Raw genomic sequence first — 27,042 nt, 5'->3', positions numbered from 1 at the left:
TGCCACTGCACATTTCCTGGGTTAGCAGTGTTGTTGCTAAATTGAGGCTGAAAATTACTGTGAGCGTTACCCCACTGATTTCCGTTATCGTTCCTATTCCAGTTTCGCTTCCGGTTACCGGAATAGCCAGAGTAGTTTCTGTCCCCATTTTTTCTTCCTCTTCTAAAACCTGGATTAAAATTTTGATTATAGTTCTTATTGAAATTGCCCCCCGTATTCGGGCATGGCATATGCGCTGCTGTGGCGGAATCGACAAAAGCCGGTCGTGACTCAGCCGCTACATTGTTGACGCCGTACTGCGGCTGGCGCTGCGGAGGCTGGTTGCCACCGCTGCTACGGAAATTATTTTGATTGGTGTGGCTTTGCCTTGTGCCTTCATTAATTAAGTCAATAGAGCCCAAGACAGATGGAAAATACTCCAAATCGCTTTCGGGTATTTGTACTAGCTTTTAATATTTAGGGGTGGTTTAGCTTTCAGAATGTGTAGGACGTCCGTGTGTGTCACTGGTTCATCCCAGAATCTTGTTTTATTTAAATATTTCTAAGTACTTTCGGAGTGACCCAAATTTTGGATTATATTGTTGAGGGTTGAATAAGGCTTTTCTTAATCTCGTTTGCACGCCCTGTGACCAATAATTTGAAAGAAACGCGTTTTCAAACTGTTCTAATGTCTGACAAGTTTCTGATATTTCCATCGCCCATAACGCTCCATCGCATTGGATATAACCAGTGACATATTGTATCTTTTGCTGTTCCGATCGCGTTTTAGGCAATACATTTTTGAATGACTTCATAAAAATTACCGGATGCACGGATTTTTTTTCCGGGATAAACACTTGAAATTGACGGTGTTTTATATGACTCTATTCTAACAAAACTGATGACAAAGTGGGTTCAGCTATCTGCTGTTCCCTTCTTTCGTCACGGTGTCGTTGATTACCGTACACTTCATAGTTTGGTGAATACACATGTACATCCGGGGTAGGATATTCACTGATGCACTATCGCTCTTACCTGTGGGTATGTTGTCAAGTTCTTCTGCTGCATGTTGGTTTCGTTCTTTCATTGTACCAAGTTTCCTGTTTAGTTGGTCGACTATTTGATTCTGCCAACCTGGTAAAATGGCTCTGAGCTTGCTTTACAGCTTCCTGCATTTTTGTATTAAGCTCGGTTTGCTGTACACTCATGGCATTGAAATTTTCATTTAACTTACGTATCTGATTTGGCACATCCTTAACTGTGGTTTTCAAGCCGAACTTCACTACTATTGCGGCTCGCACTACACGTAAACAAATCAGATGATGTCGCGCTCTTTCGTGAAATTCAATGTGGTAAAATATGTCTGGTAAAATAGTAGACTGATAAATGACTTTTACGCGCGCAGTCAATGAAAATGATCCGCCATCTTGTGACGCATTCACGTATATTTCACTAACAGCAATCTACAAATCATAAGAAAACGAAATTTTGAAAAAAATGCGTGCTACGCTGTGGGTGTCGGAAAAATGCTATTCAGTTGCACATTCACGGTCAACTAAAAGCGTAGTAGTGCTGTTCCTCTTACCTTACGTATTTTCTTTTGCCAGTCGTTTTCTTAGTAGTCGGTTAAAAATTTGATGTTGCAGAAGTTCCTCCTTTTTTCAAAATTTTTAATTTATGGATATATGTGAAATTTATGTGCTGATTTAATTAGTAAATTTCGTGATCTTATACGCAGTTAGCGTAACATGTAACAGAAACAATTGGTTATAGTCGCAATAATGGATGGGAAAAATTACTTAAATATTTCCATTTAAAATTTGTACTTAATTTTTCCGAGAATTAACAAACGTCATGGCACTCGGTCGCCTTTTGTAACGCGCCCTCTTATAATATTATGTTTTGCTATTGTTATTGTTAGAAAAATCTTTATTCAGTCGGTCGTCGAAATTTTGAAATAAATGTCGCGTAATAAATATTTCGCGTGAAGCGCTGTTACGACACAGGCAAAGTTCAATTGTGGAAACTAAGCCACTGAATATTACAAATAATGTTATTAAAGAATATGGCCGACTGACTACATCAAATAAGGGGGCACGTACATTCGCGAATGAGTTGTCTGTGTAGGAAATGAGTCTTAAATATGGTTACCCTGGTACACACTCAAATGTATGCGAACATACGAACGGGATAGAGGCACGTACATTTTGCGTATATCATCCCCCGTGGCCTGGATAAAAAGAATTACAGTTAAATGCATTTCTTCATCTTAGAACATAAACGAAAAGAAAGACTGCAGGTTCTGAATGTCGCGGCAATTACATTGAAATTGACGTTAGCGGCCATGAAAGTAAAAACATGAACACATTCACATACCTCTACTATTGAGCAACGTCACCGTGAAGATCGTCGCCTCCATCTAAATTCTCTGCATAAAATTAAAATAATGGTAATAATTTTCCAGAATTTCAGTAGCTGGGACCCATGGTATCATGAAAGACGAAATCGCTCGGCTTCAAAATCACTTTCATTATTTAACCCAATTTTATCAGTAATAAATGGCACAACACGTCTTAACACTAGGACAGGATAACAGCGAAAGATAACTTATTCTAAAACTAATAAACGAAGAGCGAAAAGCTTCTTTTGTTCAGCAAATGCTTTACGCATTAATCTCTGGTAGTTGAACTAGTGTCTCTATATTCATAAATTTTTTTAATATATAATTCCTTTACTAGCAGCCGCAGTAGGAAAGAGAGTGAGAACAAAGAGTGTGAGAACAAGGTGTAATGTTGCGGAGAATGCTAAGAAAGCCGGTCAGAAAATTGTGACGCCAGGATAGAAGAGTCTGAGGAAGAAAATGAAGAGTCTCGACGGCTTTGATAAGTCTTTCTGAAAAGGAAGCTCTTGGAATATTACGACGTTAAAGAAGAAATACCCACTCTTCGAAAGCCTTACAGTTGGGTGAAGGAGGATACAGATGTTAATTTCACGGAAAAACGAAACACATTCTGGAAAATTAGGAAGGATATGTGGTCCCGTTTTTAAAAAAATTAAAAAAAAAACGAACATTTCTGGTTGAGAGGGAGGAGATTGTAGCATGGCGTGCATGCTTTCTTAGAACGCTGAGCGAAATGGAGAAAGGTGCGAAGAAACCCGTCGTGTATACGGATGAAACATGGGCGTATACACACTATACTGTCAGTAAATGTTGGAAGCATAGTGACGTACCAGGTGTGCGAAAAAATGAAAGTTCTGTACAAACCACAATAGTGGTTCATGCGGGAGGAGAAATGGGGTTCCCTGAAGGTGTAGAGCTCATCTACGATTCGAGATCAAAATCGAAAGTTTCTCACAACGAAATGAACAACAGAAATTACATAAAATAATTACAAGAGCACCCAATACCAAATATTCCAGATGGAAGTATTGCGATATTAGACAATGCACCCTGGCGTTGGGTTCACGAAATAAAGCGCCTAACACGTCTTCTCGTAAGGCTGAGACACAACCATGGCTGACTAAGCATAAAATTCCGTTGGATGCGGATTTAACACGCAACGAGCTCTTGGAAGTTGTGAAACGTTACAAACCTAAGCCAGAATTACAATAGATAGAATACTAAAAGAATCTGGGAAAGAACTTCCAGTGTTACGCCTTCCACCCTACAACTGTGATGTGAACCCCGTCGAACTTAACCGGAATTTAATGAAACAGAAGGATTCATCAAACAACGTCAGTAGCGTTACCCTTTCCCGACTTAAACAAATGACTACGGCTACAATACAGAGCATTGCGAAAGACTGCTGGAAGGAGAGTGAAAACTATTATGGACGAACACTGGTACAGAGACACACTGACGGACAAAGCTATTCTGAGCGTAATTATTCAGCTTCAACAAGACAGTGACATTGAAATTTCGCGGTTCTGAGCGCACACTACGTGATCAAAAGTATCCGGACACCTGGCTGAAAATTACTTAAAAGTTCGTGGCGCCCTCCATAGGTAATGCTGGAATTCAATATTGTGTTGGCCCACCCTTAGTCTTGATGACAGCTTCCACTCTCGCAGGCATACGTACAATCAGGTGCTGGAAGGTTTCTTGGGAAATGGCAGCCCATTATTCACGGAGTGCTGCACTGAGGAGAGGTATCGATGTCGGTCCGTCAGGCCTGGCACCTAGTCGGCGTTCCAAAACATCCCAAAGGTATTCTATAGGATTCAGATCAGGATTCTGTGCAGGCAAGTCCATTCCAAGCTGTGCATTATGAAGAGGTGCTCGATCGTGTTGAAAGATGCAATCGCCATCCCCGAATTGCTCTTCAACAGTGCGAAGCAAGAAGCTGCTTACAACATCAATATAGGCCTGTGCTGTGATAGTGCCACGCAAAACATCAAGGGGTTCAAGCCCCCTCCACGAAAAATACAACCACACCATAACACCACCATCTCCGACTTTTACTGTTGGCACTACACACTCTGGCAGATGACGTTCACCAGGCATTCGCCATACCCATACCCTGCCATCGGATCGTCACATTGTGCACCGTGATTAGTCACTCCACACAACATTTCTCCGCTGTTCAGTCGTTCAATGTTAACGCTCCTTACACCAAGCGACGCGTCGTTTGGCATTTACCGGCGTGATATGTGGCTTATGAGCAGTCGCCCACAGTTTCCTCACCTCCTGCCTAACTGTCATACACTGCTGGCCACCGTAAATGCAACACCCTGAAGGAAGCATCCGAATCAAGTGAAATTTACACCATGAGTTTGCAGCGATGAGATATGCAACTGATTAGAATTTCAGCGCAGACACACATCACGCGCGCCTGTGGCGTCACCTCATAGCGCCATTTAAGGCTTGGCGATTTCGACGAGTGTACGTTCGGCACGTGTGTCTGGATACATTTAATCACATGGTGTATATAGGACAAGGCAGATTCAGACTCAACAGAAACAGCTGCTTCGGACATCAGTCAGCAGACGAGGTACAATTGTGTGCAGAAGAGCTAGGTGTTAAACTCTTATAGATTGTTGAAAACATTGTATTAACTTTTTCACCAGGTCACTTTTTGTTCCTGTCTTTCTTTGTCCATTTGGTATCCTTGCGTATGTGACTAATTATTTTTATCTACCATAATATTTAAACTTTTGAAAATTCTGATGAACTGATTAAAAAACAAAGTAGAATAGTCAGTCTCTACTGGTTGTGCAATGCAATTCAGGAATGTTTATTTTGCTACAAGACTTAATAATGCAGTCATCAAACTCATTTCGATAAAGATTTTAAAATAGTAACAATGTTCCAGCACCTGACAAGATTTGAACCCACAAGCTCTTGCACAGGAAGCATACGTGTTATCCAGTGCGCTGCTTCAGCTGACGGGATGTGTTCTGTATATTGATGGTATAGAGTCTCCTGCGGAATTCCGGAACTTTCTTTTTTTGTCCATTAATTGCAAACGGGGGCACACTAGGGTGACTTACTCCAGGATATGACACATGGGACTCTAACCTGCACCACCGTATATATGGCGTCCATTGTCGATTCCCCCCCCCCCCCCCCCCTCCCTCCAGTGGGGGCCTCTCTTTGTTAGTTATTAGATCATACACAAAAATTTCATTTTCATTTCTTATGCTTTGCTGTAGAATAATGTATTAACAGTGAATGTATTTTTATCCGCTGCACGTCTAACTCGAGTTGTTATATCCAAAAAAAAAAGTTTTATTTTAATGTTGCATGGTAGAAGAGCATATTAAAAGCGAATGTACCATTGTCTCCTAAACGCACGCACAACTGTGTTGTTCGACCGTAAAACAATAGTTTCAATCATTATTGTTCATTTCGAACCGGGTTACATTTTCACTGAGAGTAGTTATAAGTTCGTGCCTCGTCCGAATAGCCAGCACAAGTCAACAGTTGGCAGCGCTCTCAGCTAAACCGTAAATTGTAAACTGAATGGTTAATAGGTTTAACAATAGATAAATAGCACAACAGTTAACATACAAGGTTTTCCAGAAACAATTTTATTTACTCAGTTGTAGATGAAAGTCACATTAGCATAAATAATAGTTTTAAAACAGAACAAACAAATGATAGCGATGGGCGTTCAATAAGTAATGTAACAAATTTTTTTCTCGACTAGTTCCGACTGAAAAAATGCAGCATTTGTTGTGGGGCATCGTGAAATATTCCCGCTTCAGCCCCTATACGTAGCTTCCAAAATAGAGACTGCAACGGAGGTGCATTCCAAGCAGAGCGCTGTCATTAAGTCTCTTTTGGTGGAAAACCTGACCATCGCAGGTATTCCTAGGCGCTTGTAGAATGTCTACGCTTGCGGAATGTCTACCCTAGCAGAATGCCTACGGAGTAACGGCATTGAACAATGTCACGGTGAGTCGTCGGGCAAGGCGTGTGGTACTGTCGCAACAAGACCTCTCAAACCTGTCCAATCTCCTGCGTGGCGGCCGGCCGTACACAGCTGTGACTTCTGTAATACTGGAAAATGCGGACACTTAATTTTGGTGATTGACGGATCACAATCACACACCTCACTGCACACTGGACGTCTCTGTTGGTGCGGCAAGACGTTCGCTCCGACGTCGCCATGCGAGCATACAGAATCTTCCAGTAAGATGGCGTAAATCTGTCCCGTTGAATGAAGATCATGTTGAAAAATAAGATTCTGTAACTGAAAGAATGGAGAATGCTATGAATATGCATTAGATGAGTATGTGCCAAGCGAGGTTGTAAGAGATGGAAAAGAGCCACTGTGGAACAACAACCGAGTTAGAAAACTGCAACCCATAAACACACAGACACTGCAACAATCATCTACCAAGATGTTGTGGCCAATATATAATGTCCGAGTAGAATGACTTTCCTGGAGACTAGAAACCTACTCTGTAGGAAGCAGCATGGGTTTCTAAAAAGACGATCATGTGAAACCCAGCTCGCGCTATTCATCCACCCGAGACTCAGAGGGCCATAGGCACGGGTTCCCAGGAAGATGCCGTGTTTCTTGACTTCCGCAAGGCGTTTGATACAGTTCCCCACAGTCGTTTAATGAAAAAAGTAAGAGCATATGGATTATCAGAACAATTGTGTGATTTCATTGAAGAATTCCTAGACAACAGAACACAGCATGTGATTCTCAATGGAGAGAAGTCTTCCAAAGTAAGAGAGATTTCAGGTGTACCTCAGGGGAGTGTCGTAGGACCGCTGCTATTCACAATATATATAAATGACCTTGTGGATAACATCGGAAGTTCACTAAGGCTTTTTGCGGATGATGCCGTAGTATATCGAGAGGTTGTAACAATGGAAAACTGTACTGAAATGCAGGAGGATCTGGAACGAATTGACGCAAACGTGCAGAGAATGGCAATTGCATCTCAATGCAGACAAGTGTAATGTGCTGCGAATACACAGAAAGAAAGATCCTTTATCATTTACCTACAATATAGCAGGTCAGCAACTGGAAGGAGTTAATTCTGAGAATTATCTGGGAGTAGGCATTAGGAGTGATTTAAAATGGAATGACCATATAAAATTAATCGTTGGTAAAGTAGATGCCAGACTGAGATTCATTGGAAGAATCCTAAGGAAATGCAATCCGAAAACAAAGGAAGTAGTTTACAGTACACTTGTTCGCCCACTGCGTGAATACTGCTCACCGGTGTGGGATCAGTACCAGATAGGGTTGATAGAAGAGATAGAGAAGATCCAACAGAGGGCAGCGTGCTTCGTTACAGGAACATTTTGTAACAGCGGATAACTCCAGTGGAAGACTGTGCTTCAGTAGCTCGGTACGGGCTTTCGTTGAAGTTTCGAGAACATACCTTCACAAAGGAGTCAAGCAGTATATTGCTCCCTCCTACATATATCTCGCGAAGAGACCACGAGGATAAAATCTGAGAGATTAGAGCCCACACAGAGGCATACCGACAATCTTTCTTTCCACGAACAGTACAAGCCTGTAATAGAAGGGAGAACTGATAGAGGTACTCCGCCACACACCGTCAAGTTCCTTGTGGATAATGGATGTATATGTAAAAGTATTGCAATCCTCAATAAAACCAGCCTGCTTAAAGCAATTTATTTTACTACTTATTGAACGTGCCTCATAGATAAGGACAAGTATTTGAGTTTATATTTTATGTGTTTTTTTTATCATCTGTGTATCTAGAGCACCTTTATCGAATTATGATGATTTTATCCTAAAATAAATGTAGAAAATGAGAAAATCTGTCTCTACAACACCTCATTAAAACATTTCGATGCAATGTATGTTGGGGAGAATGGAAGAAGCTTTAGGACGTAATGTGTCAATGACAAAGTTTTCATCAGAGACGGAGCACATCTGCGGACTGGGTAAGGAAGAGCAGCGAAATGAGCTCTGATGTTTTTAGGAGAACCATATCGGAATTCGTCTTAAACTGTTTAGTGAAATCTTAGGAAACACAAACGTGGATGGTCGTATGTGGTTTAGAAAGTCACTCCTTCGGAACCTAACTCTAGTATTCAGTAAATCAGTCTGTTCACTTACAAACCCAGAAAAGGGTTTATAGTTCTTCATAAAGTAAGCAGTCATTTTGAACATAAAATTAAATATCATTATTTACAGTGAGATGAGGAAAGATTTAATAAGATGCAATGATTGTCCATTTATGATATGGAAAATTTGAGATGAAAAAGTGGGGCACAGTGCCAAATCAGAAACGCGGCCAGCTACTAGCAATGAAAATTAAAATCGTGGATGTCAATTTCTCTGACATGAGATTCTTGTAGGAAAAAATTGAATGTTCCTTTTGACGCCCCAAGTTGCCATATTTTTCATTTGATATCTCTAGTTAATTTACTATTCAATGTATTTATCTGTATATTGTAAACGTGCAGCCATACTTCGATACATATTATGTTGTATTACCTTTAGTCTCATACTTTCAATAGTGCAAATATATCCTAATAATAATGGCTGTAAAGGTTAATGAAACAAAACTGTAGTGTTAAGCTCCTGAAAGATCAGTGCCAATAGAATAGAAATAATGATCTGCCAAAAATCATGCTATTGGCCAAAAGAAGAGAGGAAGAAGATTGTTTGTAGGCTACGTTGAATCTGGTTGACTAATTTTCTGGTACAGTGAATGCATTGGTCTTGATTCCAATGAATGCAGTAACGAGCCTGGAATGGCAAGTAGTGGCTGATTGGGAACTCTGGCTGGTTGGGAACTTTGGCTCTCCAGGATGATAACTCTACCGGAAATACAATCGCCGTTTCAAGGAAGAAGTGAAGCAGGGTTCCTGAATCTTGTTATGTAACTCTGGATTATGAGGGATGTGCGAACGAAACTGTTCGCTCACGATGCGGTTCACGTCTGCGAGCAGCGACACTAAGTCCTTAGTTCTGCCGTGGGCCTCCAGTTGGGCGCACAGGGTCTGCACGTACCATGCACCATTTTGTAGGTTGCGGAATGACTGTGAACCTGCAACATTTCAAAGGATTCGCAGTAAGGTGACAGATACTTATGTAATAAGAAAGATACTGTGCACAATGGACACTCTTACTCAAAAAATTACGCATAACAGAGGTTTCAAAGATGATCCAACAAACGTTTGTAAATATTGAACAAGTTTCAAATAAATGAAAAATTGTAATATATACAGAAGAACGTACAAGGAATGGTAAAGACGGTTGCAGAAGTTCTAAGTAATTCATATCCTTTCTTGTGTTGATGCTGCCACTTCTTCACTGCCACCACTGTTCTTTCTTGCGTCACACTGAGAACAATATTTGCCCATTACTTCAAATCTAAGATTTTCCCTGTATCCACACCATGAAGTCATGTACGGCCCCACTTCGTCACAAGAGACGCATAGATCTGTCTTCACTACACAGTGTTCTTCTTCCCCTTCATTGTTGATATCTACAGATTCCTCAACAGCTGCTTTCTTGTCCTCCTTGCACTCAACTTCAAGAGCACTGAGGAGTGTTCTTTTGGAATCACTGAATCTAGTAACTGGTGCAGGCAAGCTCATGAAGCCACAAAACAAATTTTTGCCTTCTCTGCCTACACCTAAGCATCTCAAGGCGTAACAAAATCTTGTATTTGTCTCATACACGGAGAGAAGAACTCTCAAACTAAACTTCATATTTACAAACTTTACACAAAATATATTTATTACTTACAATGACAACTCTTTCACAATTACTACATGCACGTGAAACATTAATCATATAGACAAGTATTTCTAAGTCAATTAACCTAAATCCACTGGAAAATTCGTCGTTGGCACTGTACACAGCGTCATAAATTCCTTCACAAATTTTCTTATTCGATGAACTCGGTGATTTTGCCAAAAATTGTTCTTCACGCTTAGGAGCAGCATCTGTAACACTGTTATTTAAATATCCTGTAGCTTCTACAAGTGAAATTCGAAAGTCCCTTACTTTTATGTCCCATTTCGAGCAAACCAGATTGTTATATGCAAAACTAAAAACTGAAATAAGTTTGTAGCATGTACTATTCAAAAAAAGCATGTTGTAAACAAAGAAACAAGCAAAGATAATTTTCTCACAGCCTTCTACTCATCTGCAGTTCGTTTCAGTTGTGTAAACAAAAAATTAATGTACAAAAAAATTCTAGAGTACAGAAGTTGTGGATCACAGCATAAAAAGAAAAGGCATGGCATGCACAGACGCCGAAACATACTTTTACAGAAGATATTTCTAATCAGAATTCGATTATGAAACTCTGCATGTTATTCTAAAAGAATCAATCTAATAAATTATGCAATAAAAAACTTTTGCCCTAAATCTGCTCTCAAGGATTATATGCATATTACAAAGCTATATACCCAGGTTGGATTCTCAAAATTTTGTGAATTGTGGCCAAAGCACTGTGTTCATGCCAATGATAGTGGGCTCGATGCCGTTAGTTCGTGTGTCACACTACGCTATGTTAAAGGTTGGGGGGTGTAAACTGCAAAAACTAATAAAGTGTGAAGAAGGCACATTACCATCATGTAAGCACTGTGTGGCATTTGTTACACACAATCCTGCACTTCCAGTATGTTTCTTAGGTGCATATCCCTATTGTACAAGTTTGGCTAAATGGACTGCTTACCTGTTTGAATTTTTTGATACAAATTGCATTGATGAAATTACATACACGTGTTGGTCAACCACAGATAGGGTAGTTCTAGAGATATAACAAAATCAAGAGATCATTTCAATGAGGCGTTTGCATCATGTTTACAACAACTCCTGCTACACTTATGTATCATCCAGCATCAGTGACAGATCTTTAAAATCACTAAAGAACAACTCAAAGTAAATGAATATCTTGTTGATTGTGATTTTGCAGAGAATTACTCTGTCACCACTAAGGATGAAGTGCAGGGATTTCACTGGAACAGTTCACAGGTTACAATTCACCCATTTATAGGTTACAATAGACACTAATTAAATACTCCATGTATCATACAGGGTGATAATTACTGAACTATATGGAATAAAATCGTTATAACTTTTGAACATTTTGGGTTAGGACGTTCAAATTGCATGGTTGGCCGTGGGGCATGTAAGGAATTAGCAAGCGCATGCACACGCGCTTTGTTGTTGTCAGCCATTTGCTTGTGAAAATGTCACGGTACAGCTTGGCTCAGCGTATAGCGCATGCAAAGGCCTACTATGTGAGCAATAACAGCCAAATTGCTGCTCAAAGGAAGTTTGTGAGCGTGTACAAGCTGAAGATAACTCGCCAAGTGAGCTAACAATCAAGACTTTAATTCACAATGAGAGAACGGGTAGTGTTTGTGATGGCAGTATCGGCAATTTTACATCCAAAAACCATTAAATCGCCTGAAAACATCGATAAGACACGCGCTGTGTTTCAGACCAGCCCCAGGAAATCGATCAAACAATTTCAACAACAGATGGTAATCAACAGGGAGACACTGCGACAAATTATTGTTGTAGACCTGCATCTCTACCCATATAAAATTCAAACCCATCAGCCATTAGGTCCCAGCACTATGGAACAGCGGTTAGGTTTCTCCAACACTATCGTCTACAGAATTGATGAACAGGTCTAAGATGAGAATACCATTGGGTTTAAAGATGAAGCCCACTTTTATTCGGATGGGTTCATCAATAAGCAAAATTGGCGCGTTTGGGGGACTGAGAATCCGCATTTTTCAGCGAGCCATGGAAAAATTCGCTATTCATCTGCGCATCATCATCCCCATTGATGGCAGTCATATCGACCATGTCATCACCTAAATCCGAATATCTATATGGATGTGTACATGTTTAAGGAAATGTGTGCACAGCGTAGTTTTTAACTAACTTCTGTGTTTTTCCATATAGTTCAATAATTGCCACCCTGTATGTGCAAATATATGATTGAGTTCAGGATGATACAGTATCTGTGTGTTGTACGCCCAAACAAAGTTGACACTCGGCGCAGCAGCTGATGGGAGCGAAAGCAAAGGCATTTCCCATTTACAGCCACTCCCATCAGCCAGCGCGCTGAGTGCCAACTTTGTTTGCGCGTTTAATATTCTTTCCAGTAAAATTTCATCCATTTTTCAAAATGTCACTTTCCAACCTCAAAGCATGTTTACCACTTTCCAGATGTAAATGCTGTCATGCTCAAAAACAGAAAGAATACCATGAATCTCTCGCACCATCAAGAAGATTTTGAATGGCATTTTTTGCAACAGCACATGGGAAAGGACCTTGAGCTGCGGACGCAGGGGCTGTGAAAAGATTAACCACACTTTCCAGCTTGAAGAGATATGGTGAAAACCAAATGCCGGCCGGAGTGGCCGTGCGGTTCTAGGCGCTGCAATCTGGAACCGAGCGACCACTACAGTCGCAGGTTCGAATCCTGCCTCGGGCATGGATGTGTGTGATGTCATTAGGTTAGTTAGGTTTAATTAGTTCTAAGTTCTAGGCGACTGATGACCTCAGAAGTTAAGTCACATAGTGCTCAGAGCCATTTGAACCATTTGAAAACCAAATTTTGAAACCACAATAGTTGTTCCACTGTCGCAAAGAAAACATTCCTTCATGTGTCTTTGGCTACATATCAGTTTACCATCACGACATTTCCAAGCTGGAAAAAAAACGTTTCAGGGATACAAGTATGATTCCGTGTACCCATAAGCTTCACTGCGTGACAACTACTGACAAAGGTATAGTAAAAACACACATATTCTACTTTTATAGAGAGCAGAGAGGAATCAGTGACTGCTCTTTGGAAATAAATGCTGTTAACAGACAGCCTATATGTATGCTTGCATACTTCTCACAAATTTATGAAGAAACGGATGAAGTATAGGCCAGGTTCTTGCATCCACATGGACCATCTCCATCATTTGAATTTCCTGCCACACCAAAAACTTGTGTTATCAGAAGATGTGACTTTCTTAGAAGACTACTAGAAGAACATAATCTTTCCCTGCATCAATCCGGTGAACATTAAAGATTTAATTGGAGATTCGTAAAAACAAGATGTAACCACTTTCATTGCCTTTTCACTGAAGAGCTCTACAATATAAATCAGTCATAATACCACTAAATTAATATAAACCTTCTTTTTATATGAATTTACTTATGAACTGTATTTTTTAATAATTTGTGTTTAATTTTTATGTGCTACCTCCTGCATTTTGATAGAGTACAATTGTCGACAAAATAAATTTTTTGGCAAGATGTTTTGATGTGCGATTTTCAAATTTACCATGTTTAAAGTAGTATATTGCAGTAATAGAACATTCTTCTTAAAAAAGTTGAAGGTGGGGTCTTCTGAAATATTAAAGGTCAAAAGTCAAGGGCAGTTACCTTGAATATGAAAATTCTTAGAAACCTGCAAGGTTGCATATTAGTGTAAAGACCTACTCGTTGGCTTTTCAGGGATACAAGTTTCATTGCTGTATCTGGATAGAATCATGAATATAGACATTTATTTTGAAACACACACAGGTAAATTTCACAGTATTCCCAAGACTTGCAGACTTGTATCTTTCTTCACAGTTATCATACACCTCTGCAAGCTGGTAGCTCTCCATTTCTTATTTGGATCGTTGGATGCATCAAATTTGAAAGAAATCTGAGATTGTCAGGTTGAAAATGTTACTTTTCTGCTTTGAATTAATGTGGAACTCCCCACAAATGGAAATGTAAGACACAGGGGAAGGAAATATCCTTTGAACAGACAAGGCTCATGTTATTTCGCATGGTGCTGTGAATGCACAGAACTGTCATACATAAAGTTCTACTCTGTCATATGTTGTGCAGGGCAGGAACATCCACTGCACTTAGCTTATGTGACTGCCCATCGTAGGACTAATGATGAGCAACCTTTAGCTGAGAAATGAACTTCTCAGACTAGCAGATAGACATTAAGATAATGTCCTACCTTCAGATGTGGAGTACGATATGAGGACATCACCATATGTATTAACAGGGCCTCTGAAGATACCACTCTCAGAAGCCTCCCTTTCCATACTCGTCTGCAACAGAAAGACATACTTAATTAGGTTTCAGATTTCGGTAAATTACTGTACATTGGATGTTCTCAATTAATAGGGAAAACTAACATTGTTGAAAGTATCTGTAAACAAAAGTGAAGATGTTCCAGTAAATATGGGTCTGCAGTATAATTGTGAATGTGTGGCTACAAGCCACTATTCTCTTGTTTTGCTGTAAATATCAAATGGTTTATTCATTGCACTTAATAAATAGTCTGCAATAGTAGATAGCAGTGAGAGAATGAGCCCAAATTGCTGACTCATTAACTTTCAGCACTTTTTGACTACTGTCATATTATAGCATTACATGTCATATTGAAAGCCACTGTTGACACATGGAAAGGTCATCCAGGGGAGGGGACAGGAGTGCAGGGTGAGATCATACATTATGAATCGAACTCCCTTCCACCCTCCCGCCAGTTTGCTCTCACCAAATAGGAATCATTCAAGTTCTGTGCTCTGTGGGGAGATGATCCTTCGATCAATTTTTTTTTTTTTTTTTTTTTGTTACTGTAAGAAAATAAAATTTCAAAAATTACCCACATGATTAGAGGTGTCACAACATGACACTGACACAGAGAGATATTAAAATTGTATTCCAGCAATCAATATGTGTTGTACCAAAACAAAGGGTGGCTATAGCCAAACTCACACATAATTTAATTATGTTGTGTGGAAGTCATGGAATTTCCACTGCTTGAAGATCACACATTCTCAACAGCGCCAAATCATGTTCTTCACCCCTGGTATGCAAAGAGGAGCAGTACTGTTGCTGTTGTTTCGCCAAATGGCAAACAGTCTGAACACCATTCCTATAATGTTCGGTGCCCATATAGAAATGTACGTGTTTGTATTAGGACCTATTAATGTTTCCCGATATTTACCTAACCAGTACATATCATATAAATACATATACAAATGGCATATATTCAAACACTCTTCTTATATAATTATGTGCATGTCTGTACTCCAAATTGCTGGCCAAGATGATATGAATGTGTGCTGAGCGCCAGTCCACATGTGCCATCCTTGACGCATGATGCATATCACGAGGCAGAGATAAGGACACTGTGCAGTGCCTCAGGAGAGAAGGAACAAAATTATTTTACATTAATAACAAAAAATATTCCTGCTAAACTACATTTTAACATTTATCGATACATCTCTCACCCAGGCTAACCATGACATATTATTTATGGTTATCTACAACTTAAACAAGAGCTCCTGTAAACATGTTGGCTTGGATATGGTGCACAAAACTCCTCATACATCAGAAGAAACAATCACTCAGAGCTGCTAATCACTTTTATTATCGATGCAAGAACAAAATGAAATGTATGAATTAAATCTAGGCATACAACTGCGATCTTACTCAAGTCTCTTCATATACCTTGCTATATGCAAGAAATTATAAAGGAAGAAGTGTAGCTCTAAAAGCCCCATGCATGCTAATGTAATTGCATATTCCCCACCATGACTGACTAGATGAAGTAGCCCTGTCACAACGGCCTTGTACTAACCTACTGGTCCTACATTTATACTGAAAACTGGCAGAAGGGGAATCGCTCACTAGTGCCTAATAACAAACACTGATGAGCCAAAACATTGTGACCACTACCCACCATGATGTTGTATGACACTTGGTGGCATTACAGGCCCATGATGCAGTAACAAAAGTATGAAATCAGAACAAACACAGTTGGGGAATCACACTAGTGAAGATATGGACTGCAAATGATGAAATTCACTGAGATAAGTGACTTTGACAAGGGGCTGATTATTATTACACAGAGCCTGTGAACGAGTATCTTGAAAATGGCGAAGCTGGTTCAATATTCCTGTACTACTATTGTATCTATGGAAAGAAGTAGAATGCAGTGAAACTACCACTAGGCGCTAAATGGTTGGACGTCCACAACTCTTCACAGAACGTGGGTTTGGAGGCTAGTCTGCTCTGTAATGCAGGATAGATAGTGATCTGTGACATCTCCATTCATCATACATTGTTGAACATGGAACTCTGCAGCAGCCCACATGTTGAGCAAACAACATCGTCAGTTAAGATTGCAGAGGATATGGGACCATCAGGATTCGACCTTCGATGAATAGGAAAGTGTCAGCTCTTCACGTGAATCACATTTTTTTTTCTACAGTAGCTCAATGGTCGTCTCCACAAACGTAATCGTGGTGAACAGCCCCTCGAAACATGCAGCATGCCAGCGATGCAGACTGCTGGGGACACTATTGTGCTATGGCAGACATTCTCCTGTGCTTGCATGGGATCTGTACCAGTAATCAGAGACACGCTAACAGCTGCGAAACATGTGAATCTTATCAAGCTTGATATGTTCCCCGACAGCGATGTCATTTTTTAGCAATATAATTGTCATTGTTTGGGAGCCAAAAGCGTGCTTCAGTAGTTTGATTAGCACTATAGTAAACTCACATTGATGTCTCGGCGACCAAATGCGCCTGATGTAAATCCAATTGAGCCCACTAGGTTGCTGCTGGGCGCAGTCTCTGTGTATGCAAGTCAGCGGCCCATTGTTTATGCAAATTACATGACCTGTGCATAGATATCTAATGCCACATACCTACAAAAATCTACCAACAAACTCTTGGATCCCTGATATGCAGAATTACTGATGTATTTCGTTCCAAAGATGGACAAACAAGTGATTGTAACAGATAGCATGCACTCTTCTGTGGGTGTGAAGATTACGCATCTATATGCTGACACAAAATTTGAGGGAATTAATGCTGAAATGATGCAGCTGCACAGCCTTATGAATGTGGTAACTAGAAATAATGAGATGTTGGGGTAGCTGGATGTTAAAATCCTGCAATGTGAACCAAATGTCAATGACAAAGTTGAAGAAGTCATCACAAAACTAATTGATATATATGTGGATATGTCAGTTCAATATCTAAGGCACTTGACTATCATCGCCAACAAAAGTCTCAGAAAATAATAGTATATGATGTTACATTGATGGCAGAGTATAAAGTAGATATCAAAGCGCAAAAAGCTATTCAGGGGAAATTACAGTTGCTAAATTTAACACAGCTGCAACGAGAATAGTCTCTCTAGAAATATATAAACCAGTAACTGAAAATCTGAATAGACTCTCATGAACTACAGATGGAGGTAGAAGAGCAGAAGGAGGTGAAGAATAATAATAAGAAGGAGAAGAAAACACTATTACAAACTACATTAACAAACGTGAGAAGAGAGAGTTAGGCACCATATATGGGTCAGCAAGTAACCATCTTATCTCAAATAACATACTGTCAGTCACAGTTTGGATTTCTAAAAGGTTCTGATATTGAGAAGGCTATCTACACTTACAGTGAAAATGTGTGCTTAATTCATTAGACAAAAAATTGCGGGCAACTGGTATATTTTGTGATCTGTCAAAGGCATTTGACTGTGTAAATCACAATATCCTTTTAAGTAAATTAGAGTATTATAGTGTAACAGGAAATGCTGCAAAATGGTTCAAATCTTGTATGTCTGGCAGGAAACAAAGGGTGTTATTAGGAAAGAGACATGTATCAAGCTATCAGGCATCATCCAACTGGGAACTAATTACATGTGGGGTCCCACAAGGTTCCATTTTAGGGCCCTTACTTTTTCTTGTGAATATCAATGACCTTTCATCAGTAACATTACCAGATGCCAAGTACGTTTTGTTTGCCAATGATGCAAACATTGCAATAAATAGCAAATCAAGGGCAGTCTTAGGGAGATCAGCTAATAAAATATTTGTGGACATTAATCACTGGTTCCTAGCCAATTCTTTGTCACTAAACTTTGAAAAAACACACTACATGCAGTTCAGAACTTGTAAGGGGTGTCCCACGAGTATATGTCTAACATATGATGACAAAAAGATAGAAGTGGAAAGTGTTAAATTCTTGGGATTACAGCTTGATAATAAATTCAACTGGGATGACCACACCACAGAACTGCTGAAGCGTCTTAACAAATCTGTTTGCAATGCGAATTTTGTCAAACATAGGGGATATAAAAATGAAAAAGCTGGCGTACTATGCTTACTTTCATTCCATAATGTTATATGGGATTATTTTTTGGGGTAATTCATCAAGCCAAGCTAAAGTTTTCCGGGCACAAAAACGTGCAATAAGAGTTATATGTGGTGTGAATTCAAGAACATCCTGCAGAAGCCTTTTTAGGGAACTAGGGATACTAACTACTACTTCTCAATATATTTATTCCTTAATGAAATTTGTCATTAAAAATATATCACTTTTTCAAACCAACAGCTCAATTCATGGAATCAGTACTAGAAATAAGAATAATCTTCACAAGGATTTAAAGTCACTTAGCCTTGTACAAAAAGGTGTGCATTATTCAGGAACACACATGTACATGATTTTTATTGTGATCGCAATGTTAGCCATGAGATATCATCAATAAGACTTTCTGCTGTGAGAAAAAAATTGAATTACAACACAAAGCAGAAGCAGCTAGGTTTGCACAATATTAAAGACAGATGTAGGGCGAAATGGATTCTTGTACCTGAACATGTATATCTCTTAAAAATATTGCAGATAGAATAGTATAAATTGAGACTATTACGTAGAACATAATGCTTGATACCCTGTGCAGTTTTTGTTAGAAAATGCACATCGACATACATTTTATAAGAATTTGAATTTTTAATAATTAACACTGTTTCTATACTGTAACTTTTCTTGTAAACTAGTGAAACAACAAAACTGGAATCCAACAGTTTATATTTGCATAGGAGGCACTTAGGAGCAGCATCTGTAACACTGTTATTTAAATATCCTGTACCTTTTACTAGTGAAATTTGGTATTTCTTCACTTTTTTGAATCTACGTCCATCGTTAAAACACATTTCCAGCAAAACAGGTTGATATATGCAAAACTAAAAACTGAAATAAGTTTGAAGCATGTATTATGCAGAAGAACCACGTTGAAAGCAAAGGAAGAAGGAAAGATAATTTTCTCACAGCCTTCTAGACTCATCTGCAGTTCCTTTCGGTAGTGTGAACGAAAAATTTATGCACAAAAAGTTACTAGTGTAGAGAAGGTGTGGATCACAGCGCAAAGTAAGGGCATAGCATGCATAGACGCCCAAATAACCTTTTCTAAAAGATATTTCTACTCAGAATTTGATTATGAATCTCTGCATGTTATTCGTAAAGAATCAATATAATAAACTGTGCAGTAACAAAACTTTGAATTTTTTCACAATTTTGCCGTATATCAGCCCTTAAGAAATTATATGCACATTTCAAAGTGATATACCAAGATGTATAGTAGTAGACTAGCCTCCACGTGGTGCACCCCGGGCAACGTGATTATATCGCGGCTAAATAGCCTACAAACTTGGCTACCAGACTATCCTTTGGGATCTCCTGGTAATTCAAACAGGCAACAAAGTGACCAAACGAACGATTCCTTTGGGAACCATCCGACTAGAAGATTGGGACCATTAGTCCGGATCTGCCAGCTAAATATTGAGGGAATTAGTCGATCCAAATCTGAATATCTTTCAAAGTTTTTATTGGCCAATAGCATCGATGTGGTACTCCTTCAGGAAACACATACCGACTCGCAGGAAGACTTACAAAGAGGACGTATTCAAGGCTTCCAACAAACAGGCGCAACATATCGTCACGCCTATGGCACCGCCACATATGCCTGATCCGATATTGAACATGCACACCTGCTGTCCACAAGCACAGAAAACAACAACCATGTTGTTGATATAAAAGTAGACAACATAAGTCTTATAAATGTCTACAAACCACCAAACCAAATCTGGCCAAGTATTGTACTACCCGTACATGAACACCCAACGATATATGCCGGTGATTTTAATAGCAGTCATGAAATGTGGCGATACACCCAAAATAATGAACATGGGGAAGCGCTGGTGGAATGGGCCGACGAGAACAATCTACATCTTACACTCCTGGAAATTGAAATAAGAACACCGTGAATTCATTGTCCCAGGAAGGGGAAACTTTGACACATTCCTGGGGTCAGATACATCACATGATCACACTGACAGAACCACAGGCACATAGACACAGGCAACAGAGCATGCACAATGTCGGCACTAGTACAGTGTATATCCACCTTTCGCAGCAATGCAGGCTGCTATTCTCCCATGGAGACGATCGTAGAGATGCTGGATGTAGTCCTGTGGAACGGCTTGCCATGCCATTTCCACCTGGCGCCTCAGTTGGACCAGCGTTCGTGCTGGACGTGCAGACCGCGTGAGACGACGCTTCATCCAGTCCCAAACATGCTCAATAGGGGACAGATCCGGAGATCTTGCTGGCCAGGGTAGTTGACTTACACCTTCTAGAGCACGTTGGGTGGCACGGGATACATGCGGACGTGCATTGTCCTGTTGGAAGAGCAAGTTCCCTTGCCGGTCTAGGAATGGTAGAACGATGGGTTCGATGACGGTTTGGATGTACCGTGCACTATTCAGCGTCCCCTCGACGATCACCAGTGGTGTACGGCCAGTGTAGGAGATCGCTCCCCACACCATGATGCCGGGTGTTAGCCCTGTGTGCCTCAGTCGTATGCAGTCCTCATTGTGGTGCTCACCTGCACGGCGCCAAACACGCATACGACCATCATTGGCACCAAGGCAGAAGCGACTCTCATCGCTGAAGACGACACGTCTCCATTCGTCCCTCCATTCACGCCTGTCGCGACACCACTGGAGGCGGGCTGCACGATGTTGGGGCGTGAGCGGAAGACGGCCTAACGGTGTGCGGGACCGTAGCCCAGCTTCATGGAGACGGTTGCGAATGGTCCTCGCCGATACCCCAGGAGCAACAGTGTCCCTAATTTGCTGGGAATTGGCGGTGCGGTCCCCTACGGCACTGCGTAGGATCCTACGGTCTTGGCGTGCATCCGTGCGTCGCTGCGGTCCGGTCCCAGGTCGACGGGCACGTGCACCTTCCGCCGACCACTGGCGACAACATCGATGTACTGTGGAGACCTCACGCCCCACGTGTTGAGCAATTCGGCGGTACGTCCACCCGGCCTCCCGCATGCCCACTATACGCCCTCGCTCAAAGTCCGTCAACTGCACATATGGTTCACGTCCACGCTGTCGCGGCATGCTACCAGTGTTAAAGACTGCAATGGAGCTCCGTATGCCATGGCAAACTGGCTGACACTGACGGCGGCGGTGCACAAATGCTGCGCAGCTAGCGCCATTCGACGGCCAACACCGCGGTTCCTGGTGTGTCCGCTGTGCCGTGCGTGTGATCATTGCTTGTACAGCCCTCTCGCAGTGTCCGGAGCAAGTATGGTGGGTCTGACACACCGGTGTCAATGTGTTCTTTTTTCCATTTCCAGGAGTGTATATTCGATGCCAAGGAGAGGGGCACATTCCACTCGCCCGCCTGGCGCAGGGACTACAATCCGGACCTCTGCTTTGTAACTACCGATAACGAGGGAAAACCAGTGCCTATACATAGAAGGGTTGCCACAGATTTCCCACACAGCCAGCATAGGCCTGTTATTTTAGACACCGGTGTCACTATACCCCTGAGGTCCTTCCCTCGACCTAGATGGAATTTCCAAAAAGCTGACTGGGAGAAGTATTCAGCGGACCTTGATAAATGCATCCGGTTTATACCGTCACTACGTAAATGCTACAATCATTTCAGGAAAGCTATAATTACCACAGCTAAAAAACACATCCCTAGGGGGTTTCGAAAAAAATACATCCCAGGATGGGATGCAAAATGCCATCAGTTATATGAGGATTTTACTAGTAGTGGTGACCAAGAAATAGCTGATGACCTCCTCCACAATCTAGACTCCGCAAGAAGACAACGATGGACTGAAGCAACTGAAATAATGAATTTCACTCAATCAAGTAGAAAGGCATGGAGCTTGTTACGTAAACTCGGAGGTACGACAAGACCGGCCCAGAAAAATCCAACCATAACACCAGAGAAAATTGCAAATAACATTGTCGAAATGTCAAGAGCTCCGAGAGACAAATCACATACCAGGATGATTAAGCGCGAACTCAGAACACTAAAAAAGAATACTCCAAATATATCAGAGCTTTCCAGACCATTCACTGAGGATGACGTCATTACTGCCCTCAAGGATATGAAACCGGGCAAAGCCCCAGGTTTTGACAACATACATCCAGAATTTCTAACCTACGCTGGAAAGAACGTAGTCAAATGGCTGGCAAATTTCTTTTCGAACATTCTGACTACAAACCATCTCCCTAGAGAATTCAAAAAGGCAAGAATAATAGCTTTGCTGAAACCAGCAGACCAACCGCTATGCTACAGACCAATAGCACTTCTTAGCTGTACATACAAACTTCTCGAATGACTTGTCCATAATCGAATTAGCGGCATTATTATGGAGAATTTACCTATAGAACAGGCAGGCTTCAGACCTGGTCGTAGTTGCTGTGACCAAGTTCTGGCATTAACATCCTACATAGAGGCTGGCTTTCAACAGAAATTGAAAACAAGTGCTGTATTTCTAGACTTAACATCTGCATATGATACTGTTTGGAGAGATGGAATAAGTTACAAACTCTTAAGAGTGATTCCTTGCCAGATTCTAACATCCTTAATACATAATATGCTGAGTAACAGAACCTTCCAGGTCACCCTAAACGGAAAGACAAGCAAAACAAAACTTATTAACAACGGGCTTCCACAAGGCTCCGTATTGGCCCCTCTTCTGTTTAACCTCTATATAGCAGATCTCCCAAACACAAAGTCAAGAAAATTTTGCTATGCGGATGACATAGCACTGGCTACCAGAGACAAGTATCTCTTCAATACAGAGGAAGTCCTTAATAATGACGTTGAAATACTATACAATTATTTCAAGAAATGGAGACTCAAGCCAAACCCTAACAAAACTGAAGAATCTACATTCCATCTTAATAACATAATGGCAAATGAAATTATTAACATAAAACTTGGAAACACCAACCTCAAACATAATAAGTTTCCAAAGTACTTAGGTATAACATTGGATCGCACTCTTTCTTACCGAAAACATCTGGAGAACACCACTGCAAAAATTGGAACACGGAATAACATCATCCAAAAACTTAGTGGTACTACTTGGGGACCTAATGCAAAAACATTACGCTCCTCATCTATCGCCTTAGTGTTCTCTGTGGCTGAGTACTGCGCTCCAGTCTGGATTAATAACTGTCACGCCAAACTTATTGACAGGCAATTAAATAACACAATGAGTTTGATTTCTGGAACTGTTAAATCAACGCCCACGTACTGGTTACCGGTGCTATGTAATATCCTGCCCCCGGACCTGCATAGAAAAGCGGCCCTACTGCACGAATTCAGAAAGATTGAGACAAAACCAGAACTACCAATTAAAGAAGAATTCTCACAACTGCGACACACTCGACTGAAATCAAGAAAGCCACCCATACGCTCAGCTGAGCAGCTTCAAAATAATAACTATGACCACATGAAACAATGGAGACTAGATTGGAACCAAAAGACAAATGACCCACTACAGACCTGGTTTGAGAGCTATAACTGCAACATCTCTGGAATGGAACTAACACGGAAAACATGGTCCGCATTAAATCGAATACGTACTGGACATGGCAGGTGTGCAGATTCACTACACAAATGGGGAAGAGCGATGTCACCAGAATGCGACTGCAGTGCCCCTAGACAGACGATCCAACACATCCATGGTGAATGCTCCTTGCGAGCATATGCAGGGAACTGGTCCGACTTCCTGGAGGCATCCCCATCGGCACTAGAATGGATCTCAAACCTCGATATAACCTTTTAACTGACCAATATAAACATAAATTATATTTATGATTGTTATAAGATTTTAATGTCTAACACTTGATGTATTAATGTTGCATGTATAGCCGGCCATACGCTAAAAAAAAAAAAAAAAACCAAGATGTAAATATTGAATTCTCAAACCTCTGTCAGTTGTGATCAAAACACTGTCTTCATGCCAATGTCGAGCGAAACCAATGTTTGTTTGTGTGTCTCACACTATTCTAAGTTGTATGATGTAAATTGAAAGAACTAAAGCCCGTGTCACCTAGGACGGCGCTTCCGCACATCGGGGCAGACTGGAAAGGAAGAGGGGGTGGGGGGGGAGGGGGGGGGGGCGATGAGAACTGCGCATGTGCAACTGCATTGCTATTGCTGTGGACAAGAGTCAGGCTCGGTTGGCTATGGTGCTCTTCTCCCCAATCCTATTCAATACCTCCTCATTAGTTATGTGATCTGCCCATCTAATCTTCAGCATTCTTCTGTAGCACCACATTTCGAAAGCTTCTATTCTCTTCTTGTCCAAACTAGTTATCGTCCATGTTTCACTTCCATACATGGCCACGCTCCATACAAATACTTTCAGAAACGACTTCCTGACACTTAAATCTATACTCAATGTTAACAAATTTCTCTTCTTCAGAAACGTTTTCCTTGCCATTGCCAGTCTACATTTGATATCCTCTCTACTTCGACGATCATCAGTTATTTTTCTCCCCAAATAGCAAAACTCCTTTACTACCTTAAGTGTCTCATTTCCTAATCTAATTCCCTCAGCATCACCCGACTTAATTCGACTACATTCCATTATCCTAGTTTTGCTTTTGTTGATATTCATCTCATATCCTCCTTTCAAGACACAGTCCATTCCGTTCAACTGCTCTTCCAAGTCTTTTGCAGTCTTTGACAGAATTACAATGTCATCGGCGAACCTCAAAATTTTTATTTCTTCTCCATGGATTTTAATACCTACTCTTAATTTTTCTTTTGTTTCCTTCACTGCTTTCTCTATATACAGACTGAATAACATTGGGGACAGGCTACAACCCTGTCTCACTCCCTTCCCAACCACTGCTTCCCTTTCATGCCCCTCGACTCTTGTAACTGCCATCTGGTTTCTGTACAAATTGTAAATAGCCTTTCGCTCCCTGTATTTTACCCCTGCCACCTTTGGAATTTGAAAGAGAGTATTCCACTCAACATTGTCAAAAGCTTTCCCTACGTCTACAAATGCAAGAACCGTAGGTTTGCCTTTCCCTAATCTAGCTTCCAAGATAAGTCGTAGGGTCAGTATTGCCTCACATGTTCCAATATTTCTACGGAATGCAAACTGATCTTCCCCGAGGTCAGCTTCTACAAGTTTTTCCATTCGTCTGTAAAGAATTTGCGTTAGTATTTTGCAGCTGTGACTTATTAAAGTGATAGTTCGGTAATTTTCACGTCTGTCAGCACCTGCTTTCTTTGGGATTGGGATTATTATATTCTTCTTGAAATCTGAGGGTATTTCGCCTGTCTCATACATCTTGCTCACCAGATGGTAGTTTTATCAGGACTGGCTCTCCCAAGGACGTCAGTAGTTCTAATGGAATGTTGTCTACTCCCGGGGTCTTGTTTCGACTCAGGTCATTTAATGCTCTGTCAAACTCTCCACGCAGTATCGTATCTCCCATTTCATCTTCATGTACATTCTCTTCCATTTCCATAGTATTGTCCTCTTCTGCTTTCCCTTCTTTGCTTAGAACTGGGTTTCCATCTGAGCTCCTGATATTCATTCAAGTGGTTCTCTTTTCTCCAAACGTCTCTTTCATTTTCCTGTTGGCAGCATCTATCTTATCCCTCGTGAGATAAGCCTCTACATCCTTACATTTGTCCTCTAGCCATCCCTGCTTAGCTATTTTGCACTTCCTGACCATCTCATTTTTGAGAAGTTTGTATTCCTTTTTGCCTGCTTCATTTACTGCATTTTTATATTTTCTCCTTTCATCAATTAAATTCAATATTTCTTCTGTTACCGAAGTATTTCTACTAGCCCACATCTTTTTACCTACTAGATCCTCTGCTGCCTTCACTACTTCATCTCTCAAAGCTACCCATTCTTCTTCTACTGTATTTCTTTCCCCCATTCCTGTCAATTGTTCCCTTATGCTCTCCCTGAAACTACATCTACATCTACATTTATACTCCACAAGCCACCCAACGGTGTATGGCGGAGGGCACTTTACGTGCCACTGTCATTACCTCCCTTTCCTGTTCCAGTCGCGTATGGTTCGCAGCAAGAACGACTGTCTGAAAGCCTCCGTGCACTCTCTAATCTCTCTAATTTTACATTCATGATCTCCTCGGGAGGTATAAGTAGGGTGAAGCAATATATTCGATACCTCATCCAGAAACGCTCCCTCTCGAAACCTGGCGAGCAAGCTACACCGCGATGCAGAGCGCCTCTCTTGCAGAGTCTGCCACTTGAGTTTGTTAAACATCTCCGTAACGCTATCACGGTTATGAAATAACCCTGTGACAAAACGCGCCGCTCTTCTTCTCCTCCGTCAACCCGATCTGGAACGGATCCCACACTGATGAGCAATACTCAAGTATGTCGAACGAGTGTTTTGTAAGCCAACTCCTTCGTTGATGGACTACATTTTCTAAGGACTCTCCCAATGAATCTCAACCTGGTACCCGCCTTA

The 27,042-nt window shown here is 40.9% G+C and overlaps 1 protein-coding gene across 2 annotated transcripts in view; it reads right to left on the bottom strand.

Moving 5' to 3' along the window:
• Window positions 1-7,916: 7,916 nt before the first annotated feature.
• The window catches only part of LOC124798390 (caspase-7-like), a 218,376-nt gene continuing 199,250 nt past the window's right edge, over window positions 7,917-27,042 (bottom strand). For both annotated transcript variants that reach the window (XM_047261769.1, XM_047261780.1), the window contains 2 exons: window positions 14,410-14,503; window positions 7,917-9,468 (listed from right to left, as the gene is read on the bottom strand). In XM_047261769.1, coding sequence (XP_047117725.1) covers window positions 9,239-9,468; window positions 14,410-14,503 — 324 coding nt within the window. In that variant the 3' untranslated portion in view covers window positions 7,917-9,238. The remainder of the gene's footprint in view (window positions 9,469-14,409; window positions 14,504-27,042) is intronic.

Source organism: Schistocerca piceifrons, chromosome 1 (assembly GCF_021461385.2).
Source record: "Schistocerca piceifrons isolate TAMUIC-IGC-003096 chromosome 1, iqSchPice1.1, whole genome shotgun sequence".
NCBI lineage: Eukaryota > Metazoa > Arthropoda > Insecta > Orthoptera > Acrididae > Schistocerca > Schistocerca piceifrons.
Note: the sequence above shows the minus strand (reverse complement) of the source record. Positions and strands in the feature narration are given on the sequence as shown.